Here is a 21,372-nt window from a genome sequence, read left to right as displayed (position 1 = left end):
CGGATTGGAGTTTATGTTAAAACCGTACTTTTAAGTTCCAAATTATCGTGCTATTAGACACTGATTTAAAATGAAAACATTCTCAATTTAAACCATCTACTTAGTTTTATTTAAAGAATAGCGTTTAATCATGCCTCGGTTTGAAATTTAAGAATAAGTTAGCTAGCTGATATCTATATCGTAATTTTCTTCGGTCGGTACTGTCGAGTATCAAGAGTTTGACATTTAAATTGTACTGCTAAAATAGTTCCTACGAAGCACGCTAGAGGCGCTGATCATATTTTTGTGCAAAAATTCTCGGTAAGCCTAACTAGCTAGCCGATTGTTAGAAGTCGCTAGTGGTAGAGATTCGAGCTACTAAACTTCTTCTATTCTCATGAAGCAATTCTAGATTCCCCAAAATACGAAAATTCGTGTTATTCATCTAAATATAGTGGATGCATACAAATATGTGTACAAAATATTTTAGCTTTGAAAATTATTTCTCAATATAAACATGCGAGGCATTTGGGACAGACATGGCGTACACCGAGGGGCTTAAAAAAAGGCTGTATGCACATGTGTCCTGTAACCAATGACGACTTCCGACATACTTTTGGAAACTGGAATTAGTGATGTGATTACCTGATTTGCTGTTGCTTAAATAAATATAATAATTAAATTAAATGAACAGCCTGTTGTAGCAAAATTACTAGAAAAATTGTTCTTGCTTAATACTTTACAGGCGCTTATAATTTTTTTTCTTGCAAAATTACCGGGTAACTGCTCGGTTGTCGATAGAAGTAGAAATCGCCTCTCTGATTACGATATTTTGTGTTCGAATCTCGGTTCAGAGGTAGTGGAAATTATGAAAAAGAGAACGCTCTTAATAGGACTTTGGTAAATGTCAATTGACTATAGCTTTACATAAGCTGTCAGTATTTTAACTAAGACAATGTAATTGAGATTATTCTGAGCTCTCAAAGACAAATGAGAATGCATAACCCCAAACTTTCAGATTTACATATGTTCAATGTTTGTTTATAATTTGTGTTACAGAAATAGGCACAAGTTTACTATAATAAAGTTGACCTCACAATAAAACACTGTCCCTTTAATTGCGGGATCATACAGCGCCTAATGTTTGTGAAACACCCTTAGGGCACGTTTATAGTGACGTAGATTTACTGACTACTAAGTAAAATGTCGACAATAACACGTTAGTGCGTTGTCGTTATGTCGTAACTGTTAACTTAACAACACCTTATTGCGTACCAATGGTAATTATTGTACGAGTAAGTCTGGGTCCATTTTTTACAGAATTTATGCACAGATAATTCAATAGCGCTATTCTTTGTAGTCGGTACTATCGAGTATTAAGAGTCTGACTTTAAAACTATACTGCAAAAATAGTTCCTACGGCGCCCGCTAGAGGCGCTTATCAGATTTTCATACATGATTCCTCGATAGTAGGCCGGTTGTCGATATTTGGTACCAGTAGAGAATCGATCTACAAGTTTGGTCATGTAATAGTAAAATTATATACATAGGTCACAAAAAATGAGCACGGGGTTTCCTTCATAATATTTTTTTATATTACCTTAGACATATGTATAAAGCAATTATAATCGAAGATGTTTGTTTTTTTAGAAAACTAGTATTTTTCATTTAGTCGTAGATAAAATTGAAGATTTTATCAGTTTTTAGGATGTCTGTGTACCTATGGATCTTCCCAATCGTAGAGTAGCGACATAACCACCGCTTTCGTCGTTAATTGAGTGAGTGAAAAATGTATTTAATTATTCCGCATCAAAGTCAATTCTCTACCACTATCAACAACCGGTTAGCTATCGAGAAATTCTGCACGAAAATCTGATCAGCGCCTCTAGCGGGCTCCGTAGGAATTATTTTGGCAGTACATTTTAAATGTTAAACTCCCGACGGTACTGAGTGTAGAGAATTGCGCTACAGTATAACTAGAGCCTAACAATGAAACACGATAAAACTTCGTGTATATAAACTTGTTATCCTAAAAGTTTAGAAGCGTAACTCGCGGAGGTATACTGCAACCAATTTGTACCTAAAGGACGGCGTTTAATGTCGAAATACCGTGCAATTGTTTGGATTAAATTAATAGGGATAATGGGACTTTGTTAATCGTCTAGGTAGAATACTGAAAAATTATGTATGTTTCAAGTGAATGAAAGAATCATATCAATATTATTAATCTTGAAAACCAAATAAAAAAAGAACATAAAAATTCAAGCTTTTTTCCAGTGTTTTTTTATAAAATCAAGCTTCGATTTTTACTTGGGTTCATGAGTGAAATAAAACAATTTTATACTTTGAAAATACCGTTTATTTCTACTTAACATTCATTTATGCATACACAAAATATTTAATTGAACATCTTTTGAGAAATAAATTAGTATCTATACACTTATCTATTCTATAATACTTACAATCAACTCATTGCTATTACTTTTAAATTCACAGAATTTGTAATAAAACCCTTATTCTAAATACATAATTATACTCCATACATTTTCAAACTTAAACACGATTTTTTCATAAATAGCCGAATCGTATTAGCGTTACCTCCCACGCAAGCGGTCGACGCGCGACGGTTCGACCACGAGGAAATACATCAATGATTATTCGAAGTAATGTGTGTGTTAGAAAATTATCACGTGTTCCAACGGTAAAGGAAAACTTTGTGACGAAATTTGGCATGCCTAAGAGTTTTTTAGAACAAATCTTGAAGGTATGCAAAGTCCCCAACCCGCACTTGGCCAGCGTGGTGGACTCAAGGGCAGCAGCGGGACACTTAAAAATATACGGATTACCTTTTTTACTTATTGTAGCAGCTGTAAGTTTTCCTAAAATAATAAAATAAAAACCCATTTTCATTCAAACACATACCGCGCGTTTAAGACGACATACCACTGTCTTTGATTGAGAGTGCACGGGCTCTTGTCGGAAATATTGCAGTGTAGTAAAAAATACCGTGAACTGATAAAATAAAATGCTTTAAAGCTAATAATGTCGAGTGCAACAGCAAATGAGCAAAGAGCCTTGTTTGCGGCGTTCACGGCTGTCAGACGTGTACAAAATTCAATATTAAGAACGTCAGTATATGTTCAATTTATTTTTCTCTTTTTAATTTATGTTTTTTGAAAATTTTAATTGCGTTCAGTTAGAAAAAAAAATTTTTTCTTTAAGATTTTGCTGTACACTTTGTTGTAATTTGTGTTTCCCTATGAGGCCGACATAGCCTTTTGTTGGCTAAAGGCCTTGACAATAAATTAGATTAAAAAAAAAAAAGAACGTCAGTGAGGCTTATGCTGCTGACAGTCGTCTGTTTGATACCGTTACTTTATTTAGGAATACGTAGAATTTTTGTTAATTAGGATCTTGAATAATCGAGCATGGCAAGCACTTTCCTAAGTGGTCAAATTATTATAATACAGAATTTCGGCAATCGTTTTTAGAATAAAAAGAACAACTTATAGAATATAAAATTTATAAAATGTTACACATTTTTGCATAAATTCTTCAACCAATCGCGAGTAAATGCTAAATAAGAAACGTCACAATATAAAGCAAGTATTTTCGGATTTATATTCAAAATTCATTTCCGTCAAAACGGGAAGATTTCCTGCAATGTCCAATGGACGGGATATGAAATTCGACATTACATCGCTCCGCGCCGAACTTAATTTAAAATATATTACCGAATCATATGGCCGAGAGAGTTTATACGTCAATCACTTATAAACACGGCTTCTACGCATATAACCCGGGTAAATTTGCCTCTAAATTGGATAAAGTAGTTCGGAAATTCGTCGTTACTTTAAAAATAAACAGTGTTTGTTTATTGATTGACGTATATTATGGGTGCAAATGTTTGCCGTCTGTCACTCTTCAAATTTAGCATGAAGGGTTTTTTAAACAAAAAGGTAGCAAGGATGTATTTGACTAGCTGTACGCCTGTGGCTTTGCCCACGTTGAATTGGCGTCTCCTAATAGGTTAGGTTAACCAGAGTTTAGAGACGATTCCACAAATCCTCTCTTAGTGTTCCTCTACACTTCCTAAGGAATCTTCATACCAAATTTCATTTTTCTACGCTCAATAATTTCGTTTGTATGTTGTCCATCAGTCAGTCAGTAAGAGTTTTATAAAACAATCCTCGTTCCAGAGTTTCAGAGAAACATATCAATTTCGCATTTATAATGTTATCACGGTTATCCAATTAGTAACTGAATTGGCAACGTTTTACTGTTCATTAGTAAAGTTGTTACAGCTCTCTGTTTATAAAGTGTTGTATAAATCAAAACAGCTTTTAACAATGACAGGTTTACAAATTTATTTTGGCAACCACTAGTTCCGATGAACTAAAACAATTTGGCACAGGTCAGTTGTAGAATTCAGACTACCGAAAAATGCAGGTTGACATTTCAGCGAACGATTGAAATTTCTAACATAATATATGCACTCTGTTGGATATTTTTATGACCTACCTATTTGCATTGTAGATAGTAATCTACCTATTTGTAGATAGTAAGGAGATAGAAAACCGATATTTTTGAGTTTTGCTTCAGAATTTGTGAGCAGGCTCAAAGAATTTGATAGATTTTGGACACATAGATCTTTTAAAATCTGAAAAAAAATACGTATTACACCCGGCAATCATTCAACGAGGTCGAAGTCGCTGGCATGACTTCTTTTCTTTCTTCTTTAAAAAGACTCCCGCGCTAAGAATTGCGTTTGTGTCGCGGGGACTTATACAAACATACAAACAACGGACACAAAGAACCGAGACAACTATCTGTGGATCACACAAACATTTGTTCCGTGTGGTGACGTAGCAACTTCCTTTAACTAGGTACTGCGCTTCAGACGTCGTCGATGTCTCGTTTTATACATATCTTCAGAAGGCGAATGTGGCGTGTCTAATAAACGTGTGTCCACATAGTTGTCAGCAGTATTACGGTCAAATAAGAAGTCCTTACGAGGCTCCGACACAAAACTATCTCGCAAAACTTTCGGGTCTTTACATTTTCATCTAAAGTTCCTTTGGTGTCGCCACGACAAGATATTTCAAGTTCTTGATAAACTTCGTTTGGGATGAATTTCTTCATTAGACGACAGTTCTATTTGTTGTAACAACAGTTTATTTTCAAGGCAAGTAGTATAAAAGTTGAATGTAGTTTAGAAAATGGTATAAGAGAGTTTGTGAGACTCGACGATTTCTGGCGCTCATAGCCAATTGCGTTCACCGGTCGGTAAACTATCTGTGGGTTAAACAGCCTTTAGCAGGGTTCGAAAGATGGGTGAATTGGTGGTATTTGAACTAAGTGTTTTCAGGCTTCGGAGGTCACGTAAAAAGTCGATCTCGGTTGTTGTCTATTTGGATAACAGTCGCTCCGCCATGTCTAAAGTCATGTCTTTTCTTTTAAGCGCAAACTGCATACTTGTGTTCTCACCAAAAAAATGGTCGGACAAGAAGTATGCACTTTGCGCTTGCGAGTTAAACGGACTCATTTATAGGTCCGCTCCGCTCGCAGTGGGAACCGGGCTAAAGACTTGTCAAACTGGGCATCAAGATCGATGGCAAGATACGGCTTCAACAGCAACGCTACAAACGCGTTTTCACTGGTAAAATCTTAAATCAAGTGTGATCATCATTTAAATATATGGAGGTAATGAAGTCGTATAATAAATATAGAAACATATAAAACTAAATCTGTGGATTAACATTCATCAATATATAAATACACAAAGACCATTACTAAATGAATAAAGTAATATTTTTACGATTTATTTTGGCACTAGGTACAATTTGACTCTTCAAACATTATTACACAGTCGATACCATTAATATTGGAAACAATACTCCATTTTCTACTTCTTTACAAATTATTTGCTTCATGTTATTTGAGGCGCTCATAGCTAGTTACACTTACCGGTCAACGAACGATCAGTAGATAAAGCAACCTTCAGCGCGGACATTCCATAGATGGGTAGCTACTCAGTATTGAAGCTGCGCAGTTTGGACAACTTTGACACTAGGTTGACCGCTAACTTATTATGTATGTATGGTAGGTATTAGTAGTATGGTCGGTATTCTTGTAATAAATAATAAATATTAATACATAAATATTTAAACAGAATCACATAAAACAAATATATCTTTCACACGCATCCAATTCTTGTTTCTTAAAACTAATATCTAATATTAAACTCTCCTAAAGGTGGTTCTATTAGAACAGTTTCGGTGGTCTCCGGCGCTGCTGGTGAAGATGTCGGTATTCCTGAAGGTCTCAATGATATGGCCAGAGGTAAAGCAGATCTTGCGCAGAGTTGTGATGCTCCGCGCGTGGAACCAACAGACCGGTAGCGGGTGCAACGACCGCGTCTGCAAGAGAAGAACAATCTGTAAATAAAATTTTAAATGCAATAGCTCGATTCTCTATTACTATCGACTACTGACATCCGACCTTTGTAGTAAACATAGTAATTTTTTTCACCCCCGGTGAGGTTTCCAAATTCATTTAGCGGTAGTTTATCTATTCAATAGCGTTTATACTCATATAAAAAATTACCGCTATTGAATAGATAAACTACCGCTAAATGTACCTCAGAAACCGGCGGTCAGTAATTTCATAAAGTTTATCCGTCTGAATTTATCACATAATGTTAGCCTATTTTTTAAGACTTCTACTAATTGGACTCCTTTAGGCCTCAGTGCAACAGGCTTTACAAAATATGTACTACCAAATAAACTGAAGTCACATTTGAAATCTATTCGACATTGCAGCAAATTAACATACATATTCATTGCATGGAAGCCTAAAAAAGCACATTCCAGACTCAAAGCTAAAGGATTCTCTTTAACAGACACGACTCATAAAATTAGCATGAAAATGAAATGTTAATACCTCGCATGGTTTTAATAACGTACGGCGAAATTATTGTTTTATTAATTTAAACAATGGGGAATTATGCAGATAGATTCTGTGACGCGTGGGATGGAAATGTTTATAAATATATATTTTTTGTGGCCAATTTTGACTCGAATAACCACCACCAATGATATAACTCCAAAACTCAATTAAAGGACGTCTATAATATTGCAACCTTAACGGGAGTGAGTGAGTCGCGTGTAACTGATGCCTGAAGAGTGATGGCTAAAACTATCGTGACCTAGGTCCCACAAAATATAATTCGTCATCGCGCTCATCAAGGCAAATATGGTGTCGGGCCAAGTACTTTTCATATTCCTTAATTTACCTCAGTAGCTCGATCCTCTACTACTACCGACTACTAACAACTGGCTAGCAATCAATAAATTTTATACGAAAATGTGTAGCTCAATTCTCTATTACTATCGACAACCGACAACCGACCTGTCATCGAAAAATTTTGTATGAAAATCTGATCAGCGCCTCTGACGGGCGTCGTAGAAACTTTTTTAGCAGTACATTCCAAATGTCAAAATTTCGATAGCTAGCCGGTTATCGGTAGTCGATAGTGGTAGAGAATCGAGATACCGTTTAGCGCCTCTACTGAGCTCCATAAGAACTATTTTGGCAGTTCATTTTAAATGTCAAACTCTCAATGCTCGACAATACAGACTATACAGAAATGCGCTACAGAATATTCTCAATCGTAGCCCAGAGTTTGGTATCCTGTCCGGTATATGGTAATAGACTTTCCACCTTTTTAATGGAACTAAGATTTTTCATGGCTCAACGTGAGTGTATTTTGTACCCCGCTGTCTACATTTTTGGGTACAACAAGTATATGCTATCCTTCAATTTTGAAACAGAATTTTTATTTCTGTAAATTCTACTTTGATAATATTTGTCTAAGTTATATCAATTGCAAGTGTCAACAGTAGAACGGAAGCCGTAGAACTAAGTGACTTTGCCAGATCACGAACATTTTTGGATACAAGCCAAGGTAAACAATTTGAAAAATCGATGGCGAAGTCAAGCCTTGACTTTATGTTTTGAACTTGAACTTGTGTGTTTATTATGATAAACTAATTCTTTTAGTTAACTATGATTAACTGAAAGATGATTCACCCACCTATATTATTAGGTCGGGGAAAAATTCTTTTCACATTATAGTATGTATGAACTTGTATTAAAATCTTTTTTATACACGAAAAAGGTCAATATTTGAGTACCTCACGGGCTCACTGAAAGAAATCTAATGAAACGTGTACTCATTACTACTCATTCGTGATTCTTGAAGCCAAAGAGATTTTATTACAAGTTCATACGTAGGTACTATAAAGCGAAAAGACTTTTTCCCCGACCTATTATATGCATAATCATCATCGGAAATATAAACTCTCGAGATAAAACTATGAATACTATGAATACCTCGCCGCAATAACCGTTGCGCCGCGTATGGTGGTTTTGAATCCTACCCGGACAAATATTTGTGTGATGAGCACGAGTATCTGTTCTGAGCCTGGTTGTTAATTTATCTATATTATGAATTTGTATTTAGAAGTATATAAGTATGATTATCAGTTATTTGATTACCATAGTACAAGCTCTGCTTAGTTTGTTGAAGCCAGTAATTATATCATTATTTCTTATAAACAATAACTTCGAAAGGTCAATGATGTGTTGTCTCGGATTCGGACTCGCGCTTAGATTACTGAACTATCAGTGTTTTTTATTGTTATCGTAGGAAGTAGCCGATAAACATAAAAATATTCATAAATAAACGCTAAGAAGTAGTTGAACGATACTAAATGAATAAGAATAAATATTATGAAATAATCATTAAAGCACAAAAAGCTTTTAATCCAAATAATAAATATAATTCCGTCTCGTTTATTTCGCAATACTCTAAAGATATAAAAAGTATAGTTACATCAATAAACGTATACAAATCATAATATAGTAAATTTACGGCCATCTTTTAAAAATAGATCAGAATAAAATTCATAATTTCAAAAGATTACTCTAGACTATTACCGCTAAAAGGTTTTAGCCGTTACGGCACCTATTCGTTTTAGTATAATAGCTATATAAATTTAATATTCAAACTATCTATAATAAAAAGGAATATTACATACCAGTACCGCGATTCTCTACGACAGTAACTTTTCACTGTTAACTACCGGCTAGCTATCGAGAAACGTTGTATTATGACAGTCTGATAAGCACCACAAGCGGGCGCCGCAGGAACTATATTTGCTGTACATTATCAAAGACCTCTCGATAGTATACGATAGTATCGTCTATAAAAAATCGTGCTTTTTGTGATCAAACTGAGAAAAGTAATAAGGTAATGTCTACTTAGCCAATATTCGGCTACGCAGTGTTCATTGAAATTGGCCCAATATGCAGAACTTAGTTTACAGTGTTCAAGTGTGCGCACAATACACAGATAGATACACTCCCTAATGCTTTTTTTATATATATTTCATAGCCCAGTGGTATAGATAATCGACACAACCTGTGATAAATCAATTCGAGAACTAACGGCTTTGCGTGCTCTTAAAAGTACTTTGCTCTGCATGTTATCCAAGAAATTAAGCTACTAAAACGTTCTTCACAAATAATCTCAAGAACAACGTTCTGGCCTGAACCAGGATTCTAACCTAAGGCCTCGGCACTGCGGTCGCTTTTTTTCGTTTGATAGCCGGTTGTCGACTGTCGATAATTGCAGGAAATCGCGCTACAGGAGTAAATAAGTAATGGGTTGAATCAAATTTTATTTCATTGCAAATATAACTATCGTTTTTAAAAACTTTGGCAAAACCAACGGTATTTGCTGAAATGAGACCTAAAATACAACCATTACGTTTGTGTTGTTTAATTTAAAACTTTTTGTTTCTAAATAAGAATTTTATTCCCTCAAGGAATTCTCTAAGGAGGCGCCCTCTTCTGTTATTTGTTGAAACAAAATATATTTGAAGTTCAAAATTTCATCTTTTGATATCCCATGGGTTGTTTTAAAAATCACTCTTACAAACATTTTTGGTGTTGAAAGAATAATTAACTTATCTAATCTTGTTTATTTTAAGTCTAAGGCACTAGGCATTTAAAAACGTAGTGAGATATTTTTTAAATAAGTAATTGTGTGCACGTTTTAAGTTTAGTGAGTCTTAAATATAGCAACAAGCTGTGGTAGAACAAGTGGTTTGCAATGGTTTAATAAATAGAAGTTTTTTAAATCCACTCCACGTATCAAGTTCGGAAAATATAGGATCGTCTGAACAGTCCATGTATACAAGCCGAATAACGCAGAAAATGTGCAGAACTTGTTACGGTACCTGAAGCAATTTCTACCCATTTTCAGCGTTGTTTTTCTAACATTCTGCCAATAAACAATATCAGTCCGTATATTATTATGTTTGTAGTAACCTCAGCAGTTTATTATACAGTACCGCGATACTCCACTACTATTGGCTACCGATAAACAGCTAACTATCGAATAATTTCGTATGAAAATCTGATCAGCGCCTCTAGCGGGTACCATAGGCACAATTTTTGAAGAACATTTTTAACGTCAAACTCTCAGGACTCAATAGTACCCACGGTATAGAATGATGCTACAGTAAAATATTAGGTCGGGGAAAAAGTCTTTTCGCATTATAGTATGTATGAATTTGTAATAAAATATTTTCTCTACACAAAAATGCTCGATATTTGGGTACCTCACGAGCTCACTGAAAGAAACGTAATAAACCGTGTACTCATTTGTAATTCTTGAAGCCAGATTTTATCACAAGTTCATACATACTTTAATGCGAAAAGACTTTTTCCCCTACCTAATAATAATATATTTTTTTAAGAAATGTGACAAGCAGTTCTTTATGAATATACTGCGTTACCTGGTACAATGACATCTTAGCAGCCTGAGGAACGCAGCCCTGAAGGTCCTGTTGAACACAGTGTAGATGATGGGGTTGATCGTTGAAGACACGTAGCCCAGCCACAGGCAGATGTCCACAACGTGTTCTGGGAAACAAAGGATGGTTTAAGACCTATGTGAAGAGGGACGGAGTAGCCCTTTTGGGCTTTGTGCGATTCGGGTAGCTGACGGCTGAATTTGCATGTCAGTGACAACGACTCAATAGTGAGAAAATGCACGATTGATTTTGTCTAATATATAAAATTCTCGCGTCACAGTTTTCGTTACCGTACTCCTCCGAAACGGCTTGACCGATTCTCATGAAATTTTGTGACCATATTGAGTAGGTCTGAGAATCGGCCAACATCTATTCTTTATACCCCTAAGTGAAGCTTCCAAAAGACTAACATAGAGTAAAAAAGTTCATTAGCTAGTATTATAAATAGGTTTACTTTAAACAATAGACGCAACTCGCGCAACAAAGTTAGAACTTTTAATTAACACTTTTCATATCGTTATACTGTTGCAGTTTATAACTTACAGTTAATATGCGCTCACCTTTATGAAAATTCAGGTAATCGTAATACCACATTTTTACGACCTCAACGAAGTTCTGTTTTATGAAATTGCGTAGTATTTCTGTGGATTCCATCAAATCTATTCAGTATTATTTGTATGACACACCAAAACTGCACGGATATTGATGAAATACCTACATATTAAGGAAATTATTACCCGGATTATCACAAAAAATACTTCTACCCTTTTAAATCTTCTTACGTAGACGAGGTCGTGTGACATAAAACTGTATGACAAGATATGTGAATGTGAATGAAACAAGGGAAGTTTGTAAGAATTGTACCAAGTGGCGTGCTCTGGTCCTTGTCTACCCTGTGGGAAGAAGGGATGATTTTATGTTATGTACATAAAATCAATTTAACCCATTAATGTCCCACTGCTGGGCAAGGGTCTCTTCCCGTAATGAGGGAGAGGTTAGGCCTTGAGTCCACCACGCTGGCCAAGTACGGGTTGGGGACTTATGTAAGTATGTACATATGTAAAAACTATTTATACAGACCCGGGACTATGCAAGCAGGGCACGCGGCAAACAGAATGTTGAGAAGGAAGAACGGAGCCCAGCATAGGACGAAAGTGAAGAAAACCAGGCCTAACACTTTGGTTGCTTTTTGTTCATTCGCCACTGCATTCGCTGACAATGACCTGCCTTTCTTGCGGTTGGCCAGAAATCTGCAACAAAATAAATATTTTTAGACCCTTTTAAACATACATACCATCACGTTTGTTGTACACGAAGGTGTAGCCAGAGGTCATCATCATGGCTTAGCCCTACTCCCAAACTATGTTGGAGTCGGCTTCCAGTCTCACCGGATGCAACTGAATACCAATGTTTTACATGGAGCGACTGCCTATCTGTTGTATGTTGTTGATTAAGCCACGAGCTCCTCCGAAGGTGTAGCTTAGAGGTGTAGGAAAATATACCGGCGTTTTGCTACAGACAATGTAAGTCACAGGAAACAGGAGGCGAGTCTATTGTTATTTACCGGGCACGTTACCAAACTACAGGTTACTGTTGAGAAATATTCCAAATTTAATTAACAAAGAAGTTTATGTATCATGTAGTTTTTAATCTCTGCTGTGCCAATGTGCATTAGAACGTGTCCGGAATATATTTATAAGATCACCCCTCAGACCTTGCCCAGCAGTGGGACATAAATCGGTTAATATTATTTATTAATTTAGCTCGACCTTCGAGTGTAACAGATGAGTCATAAAAATACTTTTAAATGATGATTTTAATACACATCATAACTTTTAAACTCTCGCGTTGCATGTTTAAAGTATAATATAGTACGGGAATTAACGCGAACACGCATTTTATCTTAAAATGAATAACGTTTCGGCGCAGGTTGCACTCGCCGTGGTCGCATTTTAATACACAGTTTAAAATTCTTAAGTTTAATTCTCGACTAAACATATTCAAATAGGTATAAGTAGTTTATTTAGTAACTAAGTAAGTAAAAGCCTTTGACGAATAAGCCGTATGCTTTCGTAAAGTTTGGACATATTTGTTTAATAATATGATGAATTACGATGTCTAGGGTAATTGTACATTTTAATGATTTATGTACTAGAACATTTGTTTGCTAAGTGCTCTTTACAAATAATTGTATTAATGTATTATAATAAGTTTCATTTGTGTGAATAAACTTGTATTGTCTTAATAATATAAAAGTAAAGACATTGTTTAACGCCCTACTTTTAGGAATTAATGGTTCGAATTAAAAAAAAATATTTATAGCGTTACCGTCTTTTCAACTATGTATAGCCTTTATGTATTTGCGCGACTTTTCTTTTAGAACCAAGAAATTCATGCCCAATGAGATCCATTCTCGAAATTGGAGCTATGCATTCACTCAATTTACTTTTTTATCAGACTCACCGATCTGAAACGAAGGTCTCCGAACACAATATCGAGTGGCCTCAACTACCTCGACGAGAATCAACGGGCTCTACACAAATGAAGTAGGCCTTCATTATATATAAGCCCTTTTTTTGAGGGCGAAAATCTTGTAAGCTTTTTTATCGGATTGATTGATAGAGCCCTATTTACCTTTTGATATTTTAAGTCCGACAGATTGCTTTGTTTGAATTTTCGAGGGCTTATTTTGAAAGACTCAACTGCGGGTGATTTGGTGATGTCGATAGAATTTGCTATCAATTTTGTTTGAAGAGTGAATGCTTGTTTTTAAATTAGTGAACGCCTTAACCGGTATGTGATTGTGTGTAAGCGTTATAAAATAAAATGTAATGCGGTGCTTGTGACAAATATACTTATTTCCATGGTGTATTGTTTTTAAGTCTATAGTTGTTGTCAACTTGAGGTTTTTTCCTGTTTTTAAGTAGGTATAACCTTATCATGTATACTACTGAGATAATAATCAAAATTATTTCTTAATAAGCACTGGTCAAGTATACGGTCTATAAATACACACGCGATACCATAAACTTGTTACCTCGAATATTATGTAAAGTGTTCCATCAGCACTACAATACAGTCGATCTAGATCAAGTGATGACAATCTATTATCAACTGATATTAGTTTGAGATACGAGTATCGGTAGAATTCTATTTATTGTGCATAAAACAGTTGCTTAGCTGAATTATGTTCATAAAATGTAATTTTTATCGCAGATATTTATCATTAATTGGATAACGACACGTGAGGCTAGATAAAAGGGTTTGTCACGTTTTTCAGTAGGTTAAAAAAATATCATACTTGTCATGTATCTCGGTTGACTACTATTTGAAAGAAATAATGCTGGACATTGTATTCTCCATTAGATTATAGTGATTAGCCACCTTTACACACACTATATCGCATGGTCTTAGGATTCAGGCAGGATTTCGCGCGGGAAATTATTCACTACTCAATAGTAAGGTACAATTAGAAACTCGCGCAACAGTAGTGCGTTTCCGTAGTAGATTTTATCGAGTATTCAGAGTTTAACATTTAAAATATACTGCAAAAATAGTTCCTGCGGCGACCGTTAGTGGCGCTGATCGACTATTCATAGAAAATTTGACGATATCTAGCCGTTTGTCGATAGTGAATAGATAGTCGCGTTACCGATTCCAGCAACAAAATAGAAACAATATAAGTACACAAAACAGTGGCAATGTAAACCAAATCAACTAAATCAACAATGGAAAATTGAATTATTCAACTACATGAAATCGTTGATGTAGTCCAACAACTTTATAAAGAGCCTTATATGCAAAGTTCCGTTTACAAAATTATGCAGTTGACAATTATTGCCTCTTTGATAAAGCTAATTTAACTAAAAAGTACCTAGAATAATTAATTACAGTATAGATAAATCATTTACTTCCAGGCTTTTCTGGTAAGTTATCGGATTAAAGTGCAGCCCAAAACACATATGTAACCTGGTAAATCGTATCAGCTGAGTAGCTTTGAACCCCTCATAGCCAGATGTGCTCAACGGTCGGTAGACGAACTGTGGGTTAAGCAACCCTTGGCGCGGTCATTCCATAGATGGGTGACCGCATAGTGGTATTTGAGCTGGGCGTCTCCGTGCTTCGGAGGGCACGTAAAGTCGGTCCCGGTTGTTGTCTACAAAGATGACAGTCAACAGACAACTTTGACACTAGGTTGAGTACTAACCATATGACAAACAAACAGCTGAGTAGTTCCTCTAAAATCTAAATAACACAAACAGACGGGATGAGCAGTTGACTGAATAAATCATACACAAGGCTCAGAACAGAACAATATAACATTCGCTGGTATGAATAAACATGATGGCTCCAGTATTCGAGACTAACTTACGCCCGCGGCTTCATTCGTGGTTTGTAGTAACCAATGTACTTCTACAGGGTGCACTGTATCAAATCCAAATTGATTCTGTCATGCCTCTGTGGCATGATGAGTAATGTATCAGACTCATAACCAAGTAATCTCGGGTTGAATTCCCGGGTCAGCTCAAGTACTATGGTTTTTTTTTATTTTTATTGAAAATGTTTCAACCGTAGCCCGTAGATTGGTAACGTGTCCGGTAAATGGTAATAGGATCACTCCCTATTACATGGAACTAAGGTCGTTCAAGACGAAACATGGGAGGATTACATCTCTGTCAACACCTTCACGTACCACAGTCGTGATATTATTTACTAACTGACCCGCGCAACTTCGCTTGCGTCACATAAGAGAATGATAATTTCCCCCGTTTTTGTAACATTTTTCACTGGTACTCTGCTTCTATTGGTCGTAGCGTGATGATATATAGCCTATAGCCTTCCTCTATAAATGGGCTATCTAACACTGAAAGAATTTTTCCAATCGGACCAGTAGTTCTCGAGATTAGCGCGTTCAAACAAACAAACAAACTCTTTAGCTTTATGATATTACTAGCTGACCCGCGCAACTTCGCTTGCGTCACATAAGAGAGAACAGGTCAAAATTTTCCCCGTTTTTGTAACATTTTTTACTGGTACTCTGCTCCTATTGGTCGTAGCGTGATGATATATAGCCTATAGCCTTCCTCGATATATGGGCTATCTAACACTGAAAGAATTTTTCAAATCGGACCCGTAGTTCCTGAGATTAGCGCGTTCAAACAAACAAACAAAGAAACAAACAAACAAACTCTTCAGCTTTATAATATTAGTATAGATATAGTATATATATAGTATAGATAAGTTGTGTTTTATGATTTTACATTACCACCAGTTTTTATGATTTTTGGACAAATAGGAACCAGAAATCGACTTTTGGGGTATATCTTTATAAGAAATAGAGGCCGCCCGCGACTTCGTCCGCGTGGAAACTCTTCCCGTGTAAATCCCGATTCCTCTGAAACTCCGGGATAAAAAGTAGCCTATGTGTTATTCTGGATCTTCAGCTACCTTTATACTAAATTTCATTGCATCATGCAATCGGTTTAGTAGTATTTGCGTGAAAGAGTAACAAACATCCATCCATACATTCACACAAACTTTCGCATTTATAATATTAGTAGGATGAAAATACATAAACTTGTATTACTTTTGCAGGCTTGTGGTAAGTTGGGTTAGATCCAAAAATTTAATTATGATACAATATTTTTGTTTTCGCAGATGTTCAGTAGCTATCTAAGTAACTATTCATGAGCTTTAGTTATGGTTGTGACCGATTTTTTTTAGGCCAAGAATTTTTTTTCCACTTTTTTGTAAATAGTTCTGAAGATATCGGGGTTAAAGCACATGGAAATTTAAAATTATGAGGGCGTTTGCATTTTGTAAGCTAAATGGCAGTATCACAGCATGTATAGGTGTCGAATGATATAAACTATCCGCTAGATCAAATGTATGAGAATGGCTATAGAAATCTTTTACCTAATTCACATTCATACATTACATATTAAAGAAAGTTTAAGCACTCCCCATCTATCCTTTCTTCATAGTATTATTGACGCGAATGCCAGGGGTCAAATACGGATATTTTATTTTACTATTAAATACAGATAACGAACAAAGTCGCAGGCACAGTTATACTATTGCAATATACCGTCTGACATAATTTAAAAAAAAATGTATTGATGTAAAAATTTGGATGGATGTTTGTTACTTACTACTGAAAATTTTTTATGAAATTTGATACTTGTATCGTAAATAGCCTGCATTAATACACTGGTACATTTCACCTGAAAATCGTGTCAGGCAGACAAAGTCGTGGGAAAAGTCTATATAATCTAATGAACCAGTCAACCATAATCACGATTTTCAAAACTCGTCTTTTCAAAATTATGATATACTCGTTAAAACATTTATTTGATAAATTGATATAACAGTTGAAAACACTGATAAAACTTTTGCCAACTTTGACCCGAAGTTTTGGCGCTCATTGAAAATGTAGGGGAAAACTGGTAACAAGAGTTTGCCGAATTTTACCGAAGTTTGACGACAAATGCCGAAGTGTGACTTTTATTGTAGGTTGGAATAATTAGTGACTTTTAATGATGACGCGACAAGTAATTTCAACAATATTATTCGAACGTCAAACATCCAATTAATATGTTCCCAAAATTAAATGACAAATTAGCTAATTAAAATAATTAGTACGATTTCCAGGAACTTTTCTCTGAATCGTTATATTTAACCTGTTCTAAATTTGTTAATAATTTACTTAAAATATTTTTAACCGAGTTACAGCTATCAAAATCATATTGCCTTCACTCAAGGGCTAATTTCATCAATACATACTATGTGTGAGGTTTTCGAAGACGACGTCCAGGACAGAACGAAGTAGGGGAGAAAGATTAAGAAGGCTATTCTATCGTATGTTTAGTGGTCAACCCAGTGTCAAAGTTGTTCAAGCCATCCGAAAGGCCTTTGACATGGCTTAACGACTGTTATCTTAGTAGACAACAACCGGGACCGACTTTTACGTGCCCTCCGAAGCACGGAGACGCTCAGTTCAAATACCACTATGCGGTCACCCATCTATAGATTGACCGCGCCAAGAGTTGCTTTACCCACAAATCGTTTACCGACCGGTGAGCGCAACTGGCTATGGCCACTACCATATTGGATTCATAGATATATAATTATATCGAACTAATGCATTGCTGGAATTGTAGAAGATACCTCGGACTAAAAATATTATAATCATGTTTTTCATAAAAACGAGCTAAATAACAATATTATATGTCAAGATTATACTATCGCCCAAAATAATATAATATCTTCTAAAAACAACTTCAAGAACTTTGTAGGTCGTTCAAATGGCTATTATTGTAAGTTTCATTGTTATGTAACAATACATTGGTTATCTAAATGTGGCTAAGGATCTAGCTTCTAACTTGTAAATTGGTACCAAAATATCTGAACGTGATTAGGATTTAACTGATGAAAGGTCTATACCCGTTATAAAATGATTAAAGGATTTTATAGACTCAATTCAGTTGCAGCCTCGCGTATAGATCTTTGAGGTTAAGCTACGCTTGCCGAAGTTGATCTATGGATGAGTGACCATATTATACATACCGAGTTACCGGTCATGGCTTGAGAGTCTGTCAACCAGTCTTATCGAAGGGTATCGTGTTATAACCCAGTGTACCGGGTTGTGGCCGTTCGATAGACATTTACTCTATGTAAAATACTGGTACTTAAAATGCCAATGGCGGAACCTGTTTGTTTTTCAAACATATCAGCCCACACCTTCAGTTATAATAGGCGTGATATTATATATTTATTTTCATTTCTAATTCAAACGTTTCATCCAAAATTTCGCATCAAATGGCTCCTCATTTAGCAAAAACGGACCAAGGTTATAAGGAAAAGAGGAAAAAAGCAATGAATTTGCACTTTTCTCTAATGGCTGGTCCTGTCATGGTCGCCAGTAGCGTTGGAAATTATATTAAAAGAAATTGTAGTTCTGTGTACGTTGGTTTTTTGAGTTATATAGCTATCTAATCTCACGGCATGAATTTAAAACACAAATTTCACGTCAAAGGATAAAAAACACATTTTTTAACAACTTTCTTTAATTTGTCATACTCAGGACTCAATATTATAACTTATTTCTGGGCAAAGGTGTACTCCTGAACGATGAATTTGTTATGCCAGTTCACCCGCTGGCTATATTTTGATTGGGAACTTTGCATACCCTCAAGAAATATGAATAAAGTTCAATTAGAATATCTTTAATTAAGTACACATAATTTGAAGATCAAATGAGGATTGGAATATAGAATATCATATACCTTCATCTCAACACTGTTTATTTTTGCTAATAGTCCTACGTACCTTAATGTCAAAGCATTTGGTGATACAAGCGTGAGCTTCAATGGCCCCAGTCTCGCTCGCCTCGTCTCAGCTGCTATGCTAGATGGTGTTTGCGAAGCCACGTCACAACCCCGCCTCTGGGCCGTGTATCCACAGCCGTACCTTAGAAGACGGCGGGAGAACATCATACCTCTAACCCCGATTTACATAATGAAGGTAAGGATAGCAGTTCTACATCACCTTAGGGTGGGAAAGCATATTCTAAGCCCAGCGCTGATTATCGGCAACGGTATCCTTCTGCATCCTTGCATGCAAGCGCACTGTCGGAAACTATGTTTTGGCATACTGTTACGCTATTCAGATGTCGAGGAATCTTTAAGACTGCCAAAACAAAGTTTTCGGTAATGTGCAGCTGCATGTAAGTATGCCGAAGGTTCAATTTCCTTGCCGATACCGGTTAAAGGCCGAGCTTCAATCATGTCGTGATTACATGAGTGCTAAAAAGCATGTTTTACATGGACCTGCTGGGATATGGTCTTTAAAATAAGCAGATGGTGGTCTGGTATTATGATGAGGAAAAAAGCAAAAACTTAATAACTAATTCACTTTCTTACTAGTATGTTACAAAATAATAATATCTTTTTACCTGAGGGTTAAAGCATTTGGAGTAGCCAAGGTCAGCCTCAATGGTCTTAGCCTTGCGCGCCTGGTTTCTGCTGCTATGCTCGGTGGTGTCTGAGTGGCGACGTCACGACCTCGCCTGGGACCAGATCCTGGGCCTCCGCAGCCGTTCATGTAGCTCAATTGAGGGTGCGAGACACTCATGCCGACTTTGTTGCGTTGGTTTCTGGGTAAAAAAATACATTGGGTCTAATTAACGTAATTCAATGCTTAAAAGTGTAAAATTTTGCTAGGATGCAGGATTTCCAGTGGAATGGACAGTTAGCTAGATAGTCATGGCAAAAAAAGAAAATTTATAAAAAAATACCATTCCGAAATACTAAGCTCGATTTTAACCGGAACTTTTTTGGACTTCATTTTTGCATAGAACAAAAACTTCAAAATGTGTGTTAGCAAGAAAGTAATTAATTTAGCATCTTTTATTTTTTACACAAATACATTTAAATTGGCGGCACGGACGAACAAACAGCCAGTCTTGGCCATTTGTTTTTGTAACAGAAAAACTCAATTAAAAGTTTCCTCTTGGACCTGATGTTTGAATGTGGGACCCGAAAATTACCAGTGCAAAACAGCGGCTGATGAAGTCACTATTTTTTTTTATTCAAACCTAAGCTTGTACTATAGTAACCAAATAACTGATAAACATACTTATATACTTCTAAATATATACTTGTATAGATAAATTGACAACCAGGCTCAGAACAAATACAATGCTCCTCACACAAAGATTTGTCCCGGGTGGGATTCAAACCCACCACGCGCAGCGCTACGGTTGTAATGCTTAAATTCAAAGAATCTTTAGGTGCGTCATGATAAATAGACCTATTTATATGTGTATATTTTTTAATATTCACTTAAACATTGATAAAATATTACATTTCACTGAAAAAAAAAGCGTTAAGGAATTTTCGGTGCAGACACATTGATGGCCACTTAGATCTGAATGTCTTTGTGCTTCGGAGTGTAAAAAGTCAGTCAGTTAAGAACACTGTTACAACGATATTATATGAAACGCCTTCAAGCAATTTTAGAGTAAGTTACGAATGCATATCAAGAATCTTAGTTGACAGCTAAAGTATGTCAAATAGATAGTCACGATTCGGTATATTGCTGATCTGACGTATTAATCACTATAATATATCATAAGATAGAAAATAATGTACAGCATAGTGGCTTAAAATTGTTGACAACGAAATACAAAAGATTATCGTAAATAAAAAACAATCTAGTCCAAATCTGAACAAGCGATCGACATAAACACTTAATCTCTCGAGTCTCGAGTTAATTACAATAAGACCTCATCATCCTATTTATTTCTAGAGGGATCAATTAAATTCAAATAGCGCCGACTCAATTAATCCAATTAATTTGTGAAATGAGCGCGGTACAATACGGAGGCCCCGGCTTTGTGGTCGACGGCAGATCAAACGAGCTAAGCCTCTAAATGCCTCAAATTTAGTGAAAGGAAAATGACCAAAACTTAAGTTAAATTGAATTAGTAATAGGGAATCAAGATTCGATG

At 35.9% G+C, this 21,372-nt stretch overlaps 1 protein-coding gene across 3 annotated transcripts in view; it reads right to left on the bottom strand.

Moving 5' to 3' along the window:
• Positions 1 to 2,326: 2,326 nt before the first annotated feature.
• The window catches only part of 5-HT2A (5-hydroxytryptamine receptor 2A), a 137,217-nt gene continuing 118,171 nt past the window's right edge, over positions 2,327 to 21,372 (bottom strand). For 2 of the 3 annotated variants that reach the window (XM_076124975.1, XM_076124993.1), the window contains 5 exons: positions 19,816 to 20,016; positions 19,191 to 19,331; positions 11,943 to 12,112; positions 10,845 to 10,971; positions 2,327 to 6,398 (listed from right to left, as the gene is read on the bottom strand). In XM_076124975.1, the coding sequence (XP_075981090.1) occupies positions 6,206 to 6,398; positions 10,845 to 10,971; positions 11,943 to 12,112; positions 19,191 to 19,331; positions 19,816 to 20,016 (832 nt within the window). In that variant the 3' untranslated portion in view covers positions 2,327 to 6,205. The remainder of the gene's footprint in view (positions 6,399 to 10,844; positions 10,972 to 11,942; positions 12,113 to 19,190; positions 19,332 to 19,815; positions 20,017 to 21,372) is intronic. The other variant, XM_076124985.1, reaches the window with a different exon arrangement.

This window comes from Anticarsia gemmatalis, chromosome 2 (genome assembly GCF_050436995.1).
Source record: "Anticarsia gemmatalis isolate Benzon Research Colony breed Stoneville strain chromosome 2, ilAntGemm2 primary, whole genome shotgun sequence".
Classification (NCBI taxonomy): domain Eukaryota; kingdom Metazoa; phylum Arthropoda; class Insecta; order Lepidoptera; family Erebidae; genus Anticarsia; species Anticarsia gemmatalis.
This window is presented reverse-complemented; position numbering and strand designations above follow the sequence as displayed.